Source organism: Eleginops maclovinus, chromosome 22, assembly GCF_036324505.1.
Source record: "Eleginops maclovinus isolate JMC-PN-2008 ecotype Puerto Natales chromosome 22, JC_Emac_rtc_rv5, whole genome shotgun sequence".
Lineage (NCBI taxonomy): Eukaryota > Metazoa > Chordata > Actinopteri > Perciformes > Eleginopidae > Eleginops > Eleginops maclovinus.
In genome coordinates this window covers 4,973,613-4,987,103 of record NC_086370.1, presented here as the reverse complement: position 1 = coordinate 4,987,103, position 13,491 = coordinate 4,973,613, and the positions used below count along the sequence as shown (strand labels likewise).

The 13,491-nt window shown below is 38.5% G+C and overlaps 1 protein-coding gene across 1 annotated transcript in view; it reads right to left on the bottom strand.

Moving 5' to 3' along the window:
* LOC134859138 (kynurenine 3-monooxygenase) overlaps positions 1-13,491 on the bottom strand; it is a 16,051-nt gene extending 2,560 nt beyond the window's left edge. The window contains exons 1-12 of the mRNA XM_063875475.1: positions 13,242-13,491; positions 12,856-12,925; positions 12,613-12,710; positions 11,762-11,851; positions 10,665-10,713; positions 8,568-8,655; positions 6,718-6,883; positions 4,481-4,552; positions 2,197-2,318; positions 1,014-1,161; positions 872-929; positions 702-784 (exon numbers count right to left, since the gene is read on the bottom strand). Coding sequence (XP_063731545.1) covers positions 702-784; positions 872-929; positions 1,014-1,161; positions 2,197-2,318; positions 4,481-4,552; positions 6,718-6,883; positions 8,568-8,655; positions 10,665-10,713; positions 11,762-11,851; positions 12,613-12,710; positions 12,856-12,925; positions 13,242-13,301 — 1,104 coding nt within the window. The 5' untranslated portion in view covers positions 13,302-13,491. The remainder of the gene's footprint in view (positions 1-701; positions 785-871; positions 930-1,013; positions 1,162-2,196; positions 2,319-4,480; positions 4,553-6,717; positions 6,884-8,567; positions 8,656-10,664; positions 10,714-11,761; positions 11,852-12,612; positions 12,711-12,855; positions 12,926-13,241) is intronic.

Here is a 13,491-nt window from a genome sequence, read left to right as displayed (position 1 = left end):
ACCACCTGTCATTCATATTGCAATGTCCTTTACTCTTTAATAACTTTTTGAATGCCTGGATTTTATTGGACACATTGTTAGGGAACTGGCTGCCTGTCGGATGTACATTTTTACACCCAGAACCCAGGCTGACTTTCCTCTAATAGTGAATGGCCATTTATGGGTAGTGAACGGGCCTACCAGGACAAGACCAGGGCCCCAACGTGTCAACACCCCGTCGTCTTTAGCTACATAATGTCAGCCAAAAGGCACCTGCCAACCAGGAAGTGACTCAAAATGACCACAAAGACACTTAAAATGACTAAAAGTGGCAAAAGGACCACAAGGAGAGCAGCGCAACTACAATGAGAAGCAAAACAGTAACACTAAATAACTAATTTACTGATATAAACAAACTACATGGTGGTAGCATGGCTTGATGTTAACACATGGGGCTAATGTTTGCCTGATCACATTTAGCAGTCTCATATCTGCTATAATTGCCCAAAGGACGCATCAACATGGGGATCTAACCACTGACATCCAAAGAAACAGTTAGTTAAGTTCATTTCTATGGTTGTGTCACCTGCTAGCTTGCGCCACTCATACAGCTGTTATGAAGTCCAAAGGTCAACGCTAACATGGTCAAAGTTTTTGGTTGACTGGCCCACATCAGTTCGGATCTTCTTTAAAATTAGACATATTAAATAAATGTGCATTACTTCAATGTAGTTGTACATGGCCAGGTCTGCAATGGCGTGATCATCTGGAACTCGCACTCTGGTATACTCAGGCAGAACAGCACCTGGGTGGACACGCAAAGGGAAAGGGCCACACTTTGTTATGAAATCCTCTGTCTCATTTAATCCATGCTCATTTAAAAAGTACTTACTGAAATCCTCATTGAGCTGCTCCATTACTTCGTCGAACACAATGCAGTCCTCAAAGCCCTATTAATTACAAATGTACGGATGAGTTTCTATTTCGCTCTTTTCTGCCTTTTTGTTGTCCTTGATTGAGTGAGTGTTACTTACAGCATTCATCCCCTGCCCGTAGAAAGGCACCACTGCATGTGCGGCATCGCCCATGAGGACACATTTATCCCCAATGTGATACGGGGAGCACTTAACAGACACCATGGCCTGCCCGGGCAATCGGAAATAATCCCTCTTGAGAGCATCACTGCGAGTAGAAATAAAACAGTTAGGAACTTGTTTTAGTGCTATAATTCTCATTTTTGCTTCGCTAGAAATATGTTGCATCAAAATAAGCTGTGACTCAAAATAGTTAAACAGAGAAACAGAAGAACAAAAGCATTCTCTCGTTATTTTAATGGATGTGCACTCAAAATAAAGTAAACTCAGTAAATGTTCCTTAAAGAGGCTCTATTATGCTTATTGGGGTTTTCCCTTTCATGTAGTCTGTTATATAGGTTTTAATGCATATAAATGGTCTGCAAAGGCAAAAATCCCCAAGTTTCCTCCAGAGGGAGTTTCTCAACAACAGTGTTTGAACATTTAAGCATGGAGTTTAAATTATTGCTCAAAATGTTCTAGCCTCAGCTAAAACGGAGCCAAATGTGGGTTCACCACAGATGCAAAGCCCTGATTCAGCAACAAGCTGTCAAAATGTTAAAGGATGAAGGTGGAGATTAAAACAGGGCTTCATGGATAGGGGTTGGGTCATCTGAAAAATAAAAGATACCACTGTCAGTCCGACTGGGCGGTAGCGCTTCGTTCACTGCTCAAAATTGTCACGGATGCGGTTCTCATAATTAAATATTACAATCTTTTTCAACCTGTAAAAACTTCCAATGCTGCCTTGACGTGTTGGAAAAGAGGTCCTGACTTTTAAGCTGGATCTAAATTGGGCCTCTCACCTTCCAATATTTTGTCTATCTCTCTGTTACTGACAACATATGTTGGTGGGAAGGGATGACACTGCAGTGCATTGCCATGCTCGTTGGCGCTATGACTAGGCCTCACATTGAGAGGTAAAAGTCCTCAGTCGGGGACAAGAGCAGTTTGGAGATTGTGTTCTCAATTTACGGCAACATCCTGTTTCAAGCGGAGTCCCTCAAGGGTGTTACATGTAACAGAGAGCGTTTAACCAACAACATAAGGTTTGCTTAACATTCAAACAAACCCATGTGACAGTAAGGCTGCAGAGAGAGAGCGTGAACAAAGAAAGAGAGGGGGAGGTTAGGAAGTCACCTACACTCCTATCAGAGATATGGTGTCCGGGAAGTATTTCTGAAAAAACTCGATGACTTCATCTCCTGTGGTGATCTTCTCAAACTCTTCAAAGGGCATGAACAGGGTGCAGGTGAATGTCTTGTCCTGAATAAAATAATGAAAAAAAACAAGTGCACAGGATAGTTAACACTCGGATCCATTGTGGCACATTCAATTAAAACAATCTACTTGGTGGTGATTGTATGTACACAAAGACAGACGTGCTTATTGGTGTCCCCTAAAGCAAATTCAAATACATTTCTAGATGACTTGCAAAGAAAACTACAAAGATGTGCCATTGCATAAGATTTAATGCAAGAAATGTCATGTAAAGTCCTCAATATCAACAACCTCTTTCATACCTTTAGACAGAGGAGGAAGAAGTGCTCGTAGATAATTTACTTAAATAACAAGTAGTAATAGTAGAGCTACAAATACTCAATTACAAGTAAGTTCTGCATTCAAAATTGTACTTAAGTAAACATAAAATAGTATTAGCATTAAAAAAGATTTTAAGCTCCAAAAGTAAAACTTCTATTTTGTAATATTTATTTTTTTAAATGATTGGTGCATTAATGTGTTCATCACTTCAATGTTGCCCTTGGTAAAGGTGGGGTTTATTTGGATATTATTTACAATACTGGGTTGCTTAGCCTATAACGATATATAATAATGTGCATCGTTTTATATTTTGTATTAATAACCTAAATCTGTAATGCACCAGTTACTAAATCTGTAAAATGAATGTAGCGGAGTAAAAGTATAAAGATGCATAATGTGAAAAGTAAAGTAATTGTTCCTCAATTTTTTACTCAGGTACAGTACTCGAGTGAATGTAATTAGTTACACCACCTTGCTGTTCATAGAACATTACATATCATGATATGATATCTCCTGGTTTAACGATATGTCCTTGTTATCCAGATGAAAACTGGATAAAACGTAAATGTATGTAATTCTAAGGTCAACATTTAATCTACAGGAAAAGACTGATGAATGCTACATCCTGTTGTATACTGTACATTGTTGGGTCCTATAGTGAACCCGGAAATGTTGAGTACTCCAAGGATTATGATACAAATGTTTAGTAGGGGTCTACATGGAAACAGTAGGATGCTAACTTGCATATATTGGGCAATTTGCAAAATTGGCACAAGTTGCATTAATTTGCATTAATTAGCATATGCAGACAATAGTATAAAAATGGCTTGGTGGATTGGGACAAGTTTTGGGGGTTACTGAGATGTTGAATCAATTTCTGACATTTCCTCGATCAAAATGGCACTTACAACCAGAAAGTGGTCACATTTGTTGGCTGATTACATTTGTTTAGGGGATTCAAAACTGCCTCTTCGGATCCTTAAAATGGCATGAATGGATTCAGCATCCTCAATTAACTCCAAAACCAAACCAGTCCAAAATTGTCAACAGCAGCCAAGCCATTTTTAACCTTCAGTGTCTGCATCAGCTAATTCATGCAACTTATGCCAATCGTGCAAATTGCCCAACGTATCAAGCTAGCGTCAGTTTCTTTGTACAGGGGACCCGTACTATACTTTTCTAACATAAAATGTTGGGGTACTCAACATTTCCGGGTTATCAAAGCTGGCAACTAGACTATTACTTTAATGGACTTCCATGCTGAGCTTGTTTTAGGATCTTCCAGTATAATAATAATAACCAGATTCCTGTGAGTGTGGTGGATGAAGTGCACTGAGGTTGTGGGCGTGCCATTTTCTGCCCGTCTGAGCAGGTTTTATCGATCAAGATCACAAAGTCCTCCCTTAGGACCTTTCAGCACTGTCTCCGTTACCATGGTATCCACAGCAGCAAGGATGAGTTAGTGTTTGTATGTCAGCCCTAATGGGAACTATGGTGCACACCAAAGCCAACTGCTTTACCCTTGTCTCACTATTATGCTGAGTCAGACTTGCAGAAAAAAACATTCTGGGATTAAGAAGGACAGAGGAGTCAGAGCGATGTCTTTCACACAGAGACTGATGGGAAGGGGAAGTGTGATCAGCATATTTCCAATGAGAAAGCCCCCGGTGGCAATGATGTGTGAATAAGGCTAATTAACTACGATGACATCCCAGAGGTCAGTCATGTGCTCAAATCTCCTGAAAGCTGTTGTTTTCCTGCCAGTGGTGGCCAAAAAATGGAATCTCAGTCACAATGATGAAGCACACATTGTTCAATTAACATAAAGTAGTGAGAATCAGCCAACTATAACACTCAGGAGGGATTAAGATAACATTGACACTCACCAAATTGGGCAGGGCGATCATCATGAATGTGTTTCGTGGCCAGATGTGCAGAAAATTAGGCTTCATTGCGAACTGGGGGCAAAGATGATAAAAATGTATTAAAATAAACAAAATAAACATTGGTGTCAAACAATTGAGAGTCCAACACGAGCAGCATCACACAACATTCAGTTTAAGGTCTCCTATTATGCTATATTTGAACAATATATTGTAGGGCATATCTATATAAAACATGTCTGTGAAGTGTTTTGCTCAAAATACCAAACAGACCGCCCATTGCAGCATGCCTCATCCCCCTCTATTTCAGCCCTGTTCCTGAAGTGCTGATTCTGTGACTGTTGCTTTAAATTTGAGCTGAAGCTGGCCACGCCCCTTAGCAGCATCATGCAGCTCTCTGTCTGAAGAGAGAAGTTTCTAACAGACACTCAGCTAAACGCTGCCGGGATTAAACGTCATATTTTGTTCAAAACCACATCCAGCATTATTTCTGAAACACTTCTCAGTGTTTACCACTAGAACAGAGACGTTATATGTATTATATTTACAACAACTCTAAGTCCCTCCTGCAGACATCCTGCTGAACACACAGACACACAGAGGTGCTGTGGAGGGGATTCAGCTCGCCTCTGTATATTGCAATGATAGGTTGGGACGTGTCACGTGTCACGTGGGCGGGACGTTGCCAGGAGTTCAATGTAAAGCCAGCCCACATTTTGGTTATGACGTCATATCAGCAGCAAATCTGGATTAGCTCATTTGTACCCCCGTTTTTAGAGATGTGGGTAAGGAGGAACAGAGAGAGGGTTGTGTTTTCCGACACTTTGAGGGTCTCCTTAGACACCGGGGACACATATTTATATAAAAGACAGCAAAAAGTGCATTTTGCATAATAGGGGACCTTTAAATAACAGTTTGATGTACAGAGGCAGCAGGCTTGGGGAGTGATGTAGTGGGATTAAGCTATTAGCATACAATAAAAAGGGTAACTGTTGCAGTTACATTAAAAAATACTAAATCAGATTACTGGTACATTTTTAAAAAGGGGGGGGGGGATTAATAGCAGGATTACACTGTTACAACACATTTTAAAGTAAAGATTTAACAAAGCACTTATTTTTTTATCCATATCCTGTTGTAAGAGCATATTGTGCTTTTTATAAAAGGAGCAGATTTGATTTATTCTTTGTAAGAAAGAGCAGCTCCCGGGGAGATTTGTACTTGCACAATGTGATGTATATATTACCCAATCTGTATATGTATCTGTTTCTGAAGTGTGTGTCTATACATTTTTGTTGCTAAGTGAAATTGTCTATTGTAGAATATTCCAAGGTATTCAGTATTTTTAAAATTGTGTATTAGTTTGATTAAGATCTGCTGAGTATATATTTGGTGTTAATGTTCATGTTAATCTATCTACTGTATCTAAGCTGTTCTGTTTACACTGCCTGAATCTGCTTTATGGTTTTCACTTTCTGTGGATCATTTGTTCTTTTTTTAATTCAGTAAGGGAACCTGTATTGGGTGAATGTGGCTGTGAGGGAATGCGGTAACCTCTCAACCAGAAGGTTGTGGGTTCAATCCCAGCCCGTGCAGTCAACATGTCGATGTATCCTTTGGCAAGATACTTAACCCTGAGTTGCTTCCAATGGCCAACGGTGTGTGAGTGTTAGCTTCCCTAGAGCAAGGTGTACTGCTCTGCATGAATGAGGTGTGAACGGGTGAATGACAGGTAGTATGTAAAGTGTTTTGAAGGGTCGAAAAGACCTGATAAAGCGCTATGTAAGTACAGTCCATTTACCTATATGCTCGTTGAATGTGTGTGTGAGCTTAACTGTGTGTATGAAACTAAAACGGAGCATTTTCTTTTCAGCTCAGATTTTATTCCTGCTTTTTTAACTGTAGTATGTGCTCATGTGTTTCATTGTTGGTGTATTTTGCCTGAATATGCTTCATGAAAGACAGGTTTTCCTATCAATAAAATCATTTTTGAGCCTTAAAATCTTGGTTTCTTCTTTAGGTCACATTGTTCTGTTGTCTTAAGTAATACACTTAAGTAAAAACATCTTATTGATATTTATTTTCTCTCGTCAGGTAAATTAAAAAGTAACGGAAAGTAATCAGGTTACATTACTTTATTATTTTGATACTCCGATTAGTTTACTGATTACATGTTTTACAGGTAACTAGTGATTGTACACATTTCTAGAGTAACCCTCACGACCCTGCAGAGGACTGACCTCTCCGTTGATGGGCGGCATGGTGAGCTCCATGTATCCGTGGGGGATGTAGGTCTGGCTGTAGTTGAAGCGGCTGCGTCGGAGGAACTGCTTGCGGATGGCGGAGAAAGCTCCATCACAACCTACGATCAGGTCTGCCTTGATCTGATCATTGGACCCATCCAACCTGAGGAATGTAGCAGAAACACGACTCTTAAATGTATCGCTACAGATGTTAACTATTCACACATTTTCTTTTTGGGCCTTTTCACACGTCATGTTTATACAGGTGAAATGAGGTGAGGACAGTTAAGCATATGGTGGTAATGTAATACTTATGGATAGCAACCACCGTGAACCTCAACGGAAGAAGAAGAAGATAACGACCAACATAACCTAAATATATGCAGCAAGTTAGCATATCGTTTTTTTTGTGACCACGGAGCTGTTTCTGTCAAACTTACATTATTTTATCCTACTTTTAGTCTGTGTTATATGTAAAATGGCCCTTAAGTAGTGTTTTAATTGTCAGATAGTTTAGAGATTTGTATCTCTGTATATATTTTCTGCTCTTTAGTTCTGTTTTATTTTATATTTGAGAAATGTTTATTTTTATAATTGTTTATTTTCTACTTAATTTCTAATTATGCGCAATGCCTTGTTTTTTATGCTGCTGTCACGGAAGAAAAAAACCCAATTTTGGGATCAATAAGGTATATCATATCTAATCTTATTTTAACACAGAATGAACATTATGCTTAATTTGCTATGTCTACAAGAAGGCTAGCAATTGTGACCAAGAACCGTCAGGGTAAGGGTTCATTTTCTCATGTACTTCTATACAATCCAACTCCTCTTTGCAGCCAGTAAAGTTGCTTTCTGCTGGACATTAGAAGATGTAGAAAAATCTAAACAACTATGGAGTGGAGAAAATACAGTATGATGAAGAACCCTCTAGCCTTTCAAGGGGAAAAATGTTTGATGCAGTGCTCTTCAGGGTGCATTTCAAGTAGAGAAAAATGTAAAACCGTGCCCTCTATGGTGCCCTCTTAGTGGAGAAAATGTAATTTAGTGCCCCCTTTGGTGCCCTTCCAGTAAACAAACGTTGATCAAGTGTTCTTTAGCAAGTGGTCAAGTGGAGAAAAGATGATGAAGTACCCTATAGGCTAACCTTCAGGTGGAGAAAATCTGATGCATTGCTGTTTAGGTTGCATTATCAGTGGAGAAAACAAAAGGCAAAGGGGTGTTGTTCCAATCCCCACATGCAAACACACTGCTTGTGTACTTTTGCAATGTTTTATTAATTATATCAGTGTCAAGTGCACACCGGGTTGACATTTGGATCCTTAGCACACACACTTGATTTAATTAAAGTGAATTTAAGTGTTTTTTCATCTCGGCAATGAATGCAGAGTGACTCATTCTGACGCACATTTTTAAGTAGGTTTGATTACCAAACACGAAGATGAAAAATATATAGAAATGAAAACATTAACATCAAATGCCTTTTTTGAGAGAAGTCTGACTTTAATTGAATTACTCTCTGATCAGACTAACGGTTGCTGTTTCACTGCATGCTAATTTCCTCACCTGCAAAGACCTGGAGGTGTTTCAGTGTTAATTGGGTTATACATTGTGTGACATTTAGCTCAAGGACTACCAATTACAGAGCTGCTGAAAGGTCATGCAGAGCAGCTTCAAAGGTGATGAATTCATCACCCCCTCAGAGCTCTGGTAGTCAACATGTACAAGGCAACATATGTTAACATGTAACAAAGAGGAGGACATGATAAATAAAGATTGCGTTAAAACAATGCAGATCCTCCTCCTGGATTACTTTATGTGTGTGTGTGCTATTGGTAATTATTTACCTGGTAAAGGTCATTAGCCCTGTTTCAGGACTCCAATCCTTGAGTTTGTGGTCAAAGTTCAGCTTCGTGTTTGGATATGTCTCTGCCTCTGTCGGATAAACATGTTACACAAAGGAGCTTATATCACAGACACAAGCATGTCATAACACCAGCAGGTTAATCAGACAGGAAATATCTTGTTAAAAAGCACAGAGAGCCATAACATTCTAATAAAGTGCAATAAGGACACAGACCGTCAGCATATTGATGGAGTGGAATGACTTCAAACTGATAAGAAACTCATGCTCACACAACAGAAGAAGTCAGTGTGTATTCATTTGTTAAAAACCCATGTTTAGGTTGTCAAAATCTCCTCTTCACTCCAGGAGTCTGGATTGGCCCTGATAAGAATGATGTCTTCAATCAGCATGCATAAATAAAGACAGACTCTCGCTGTCTCACTTCATTTAACATAAGGCAAAATCCCTTAGGCGTAGAAAGAAAAACAAATCCCCAGACGTGATTACACAGAGAGTATCTGCGGTCGATAAGGCTGAGCACGCTGATTAACAACCTAATGTGGGACAATTCGTGTTAGGAGAGAGTTTGTCACAATATTCAGTTTATTAAAGATTGAGGGTTTAATCTAGGTTAAGGCTCTCAGAGAATTTAAGGACATTTATTAATAGAATACACTGAAAAACCTGAAACACTGACTTCAATTAGATTTATTATGTCAACAGATTACACATACGGTAATTGTTTTAGGCAATAATATCACGTTTAAATAAAAAATATTAGGTTTAACTTAATATTATTGCTTTCAACTAACCTAATACCGTCATGGAACATTTGTTGACATGATACATTTAATCAAGGTCAGCGTTTAATTTATAATTTCAGTTGAGGGTGAACTTTTGGAAAAATCTCATTCTATAATTATAAAGCACGGTTGCTCAGTAAAGATTTTAAAGGTCTTTTTATACTGTTGATACATACACACATTGAAAAACTCAAAAGTTGACTTTAATTAAATGTATTATGTCAACAGATTTCAAATAACTGTATTACGGTAGTTGAAAGCAATAATATTAAGTTCAAATAAAAAGTATTAGGTTCAACTTAATATTTTTGCTTTCACCTAACCTAATACAGTTGTGTGAAATGTTGACATAATACACTTCATTTAACTCAAAGTTTCAGTTTGTTCGGTGTTAACCTTAACTCAAGGCTCTACAGCTCACACTGCACTTCCTGTCCTGGATTTAGGCTTGTTGTAACAACGTTTACTTTGTGGAATTTCAAAGTCCCTTGTATACTTTAAGGCCAATTTCATACTGGCAACTTTTAGCCCTTGAGAGCTGTCAGACTTTTAGATTTTAGTCTAACACTGCTCCTGAGCGGAACCAACAAACACAGCTGAAGTCAGGGTTAGCCATCTCTTGCGCCTGTGTAAAGTCATTGTAGGATTGCCTATTGTTTTGACTATCAAATTTATCCAACAATAGTCCCATTGATCTGACTGCCCTCTTGTCCAATGACCCGTTATCCGAAAGACAAAACGCCTATCCCTACTAATAACAGAAGAACGTAGCAATAAATATGAAGAAAACATCTCCTTTTTTTTATTGTAAACTTTGTTTTGTCCCAGTCACACCAGGAGGGTACAATTGTTTTAAAAGTTCAATAACATTAATAGACTCGTGTTCCATAGTCAAGCTTTAAGAAGGTAGACAAAGAAGAATTTTCTCTTTTGCTCCTTCTTTGTACATGTATCCCCTTGTCCTGCTGCTGCTGACTATACCTTAATTTCATCTCAAAATATCTGGAATGGTGCCTTTGAAAGAGTGATAAAAATGATGGTGTGATTGCTGTCGGAACTTTTACGTAAAAGTGACACAGTTGGTTATTCATGCATGGGAGAGACATAAAATGGGGAGAATGTCTTTAAGAGAGTTAAAGTAAGACAAGTTTGCATTTTCCTTTAGACAATGTGTATATTTGAATATAAATCATATTCAGATTTGGCTAAAATGTGGTCATTTCAGTACAAACCTTTAAAATAATGTTAAAGCTCCAATAGAAAGTATAGTAGAAACAAACATTTAATGTTCTTACTGGTTAGCAGCTCTTTGTTCAGGTTGGCTCGGTCCACTGACAGAATGAACTGAAAGGAAAACAACCTGCATTAAACACAACTCCACTACAGCTACACAAACACAACCGTGACATTTAAATATGGTGGCAGGAAGTGGTACTTTTAATGTGTTCTAAAGTTGACAACCTTTAACAGTGACATGCTTTCCAAAATTCCAAGATTCAAAGACTTGAGACGAATAAAAGTAAAGGTTCTGGTATTTATATATCATATAGTCTTTGGGCAGCAATGGGATAATGTAGCAGGCCTTCATTACCAGAAAGTCAAATTGACAAGATATAATAATAACCATGTAAATAGTAATCTAACCTTATAAGATATAATATCTACTAAAAGGTCATTAGAACGTTAGCTAGTAAATTAAGTTTGCTGCAACCCTTATGTCTGTGCTAGACTGTGGTGATGTTGTATGAATGCCTCTTCTAAATGCCTAAGATTGGATGGTCTGACCTTACACCCGTAGACTCAATCATTGACATATCTGCTATTTCTGGTGTTTTTCTTCCTCCTTACCTACAGATATCCTTCAGAACCAAATGGCTTCACTAGAAGGACTTGTTTTGACTAACTGTCCACAAAGTCACCATGAGCTGGCGTGAAGGGCGTTTAGTTCTGCTGCTCCTGTTGCCTTGAACCAGCAGCAATATGAGCTGAAACTCAGGGAGCTGAGCTATATATTATTCTGAAATGGACCAATCTGCACAATGACTACTTTTACTGTCGCTACTTTAAGTACATTTTGATGCTTATACTTTTATACTTTTACTTGAGGAACATTTTGAATACAGGACTTTTACTGTGACAGAGTATTCCTACACTCTGGTACTTCTTCTTTTACTCAAGTACAAGATCTGAGTACTTCTTCCACTTCTGCTCTCAATGAGACTTTGATAAAGATTAAATAAAAAACATTGTTCTGTGTTTTTAATATGAATTTGTCTAATATTGGATTTATTTGAAAAATTGTGCGGCCTTCCTGTGAATGATTTTAGTAATTGGCAGTGATTCTGCATCTTTGTGTGTTTTGCATGATTTTTACACTCTAGCAAGGACTTACCTGGCCTTTCTTTCCATAAGGGATCGGGGTCTGATTCCCACTTAGGGAATGGATCATTCTCGCATGCATAGGGATCCCCTGGGAGACAATCTGAGGAAAAAGGATGAAACAGGTGGGTCCAACTTTTAAACGACATTAATGTAGAATAAAAACTGATGTTTCATTCTACATAGGCTGTCCTGCAGGGACAGTCAAGCTAATAAATGTCAACTCTCTGCCCTCCAAAAAGTTGTAAAACAAGCCTTGTTATGTCGTGCTGAAAAGTCATGCAAGTGTGAAGAAAAAGGGTCTGATGCAGACTTCTCAAGTGTGCATAACATGCTCAGTGTAGCGAACATAGAACCCAAAAAAGGACTGCTGGCGCCAGAATAAAACATTTTGAGTGGATAAAGCAATACATCCTGGTGGACAGACTCCCTGAGGCCCAGCTAATAGAAAAGAAAGATCAATAAGATGTTTTTTAACACAACATTGTGAAAAAACAAGATATTTAGTCTCAGAAATGTGTCCTCTGCTTAGAGATTGTAATTATAGGAAAACATGCCTTTCATTAAGCATATTCAGGCAGTATTTAGTATTTATTTTAGTTTAATACACGCAGTTAAGCTGTTTCTGGAACATATAGGTTCACCTCCTGAATTAAAAACAGATTTTTTCCCTGTAAGGGAATGAAGTTAACTTTGGTTGTATCGAGTTACATGTAAACTGTTACTCCCTATCCCTGTATATAACCTTCAAACGTTTTTGTTTCTTCCAATACCAAAGCTAGGGCCAATATGCCCCTGCAATCCAGAGAGAAATCTTATCTTATTTCCTCAATATTATATTATAAGTGTATTTTACTAACATACCTTGTCCTCCATCCCAACATGCTTCAGCGCTTGGCGGCCCCTGTGAGACAGAGCCAGGTTGATGCTTCTACCCTTCACCACTTTGGCTTGTCGGATATCTGAGCAGAATCAGACAAAGTGTTAATCTTAGCATTGTAAAATGTGTGGTTATCAGTTGAAAAGTCGCATTTCTTGTGTGGATATTGATTATGGTAATGTTTATTAATGGGTTATTCCTTAAAATAAGGAATTAATTGAAGCTACCTTCCCGAGTTTCAAAGACTTCCACATCAAAGCCTCTTTTGGCAAAGAAGCAGGCATTCAGCGCCCCAACCTGTGGGGTGAAGGACAGACATCCACCAAAATCAATCAATCACATTTTATTTATGCAGCCTGATTTCACAAGCTGTTCAAAATCTGTACAATGACTGTGTCAACATTATGCGGCATAGCCATAATACACACTCTTTGTTAACTTGTTTCCTCTTTTCCACACTGGTAAATGCATAAAAAAAAGATGATCTGCTTCTTTCCATTAAAAAAAATACCTTACTGACTCACTTTGAAGGAAGACAGAGACCAAATGCAGTCATGGAAATAAAGGACAAGATTTAGGGGTTAAATACGTCACTTTTGTTTTCCTTTCTTACCAACCCCCCGCCAACTACTGCAACTTTCTTCTTGGTGAATCTGTCGGTTGGTTCCTCCATTGTGCCTGAGTGCTCTGGCGCTCTGACTCTGCTGACTACCTGGTTCAGAGTGATTTACAGAAATAGTGGGTAATGATTTATAAAGTAGGAGGAGCACAGGGAGTCCCATGAAAGTTCCTTCCAAACTCAGTTCCCCTTTCAAGCAAACACGAGGAACAGATAACTGAGGGCTCTCCTAACAGTTGCTGTA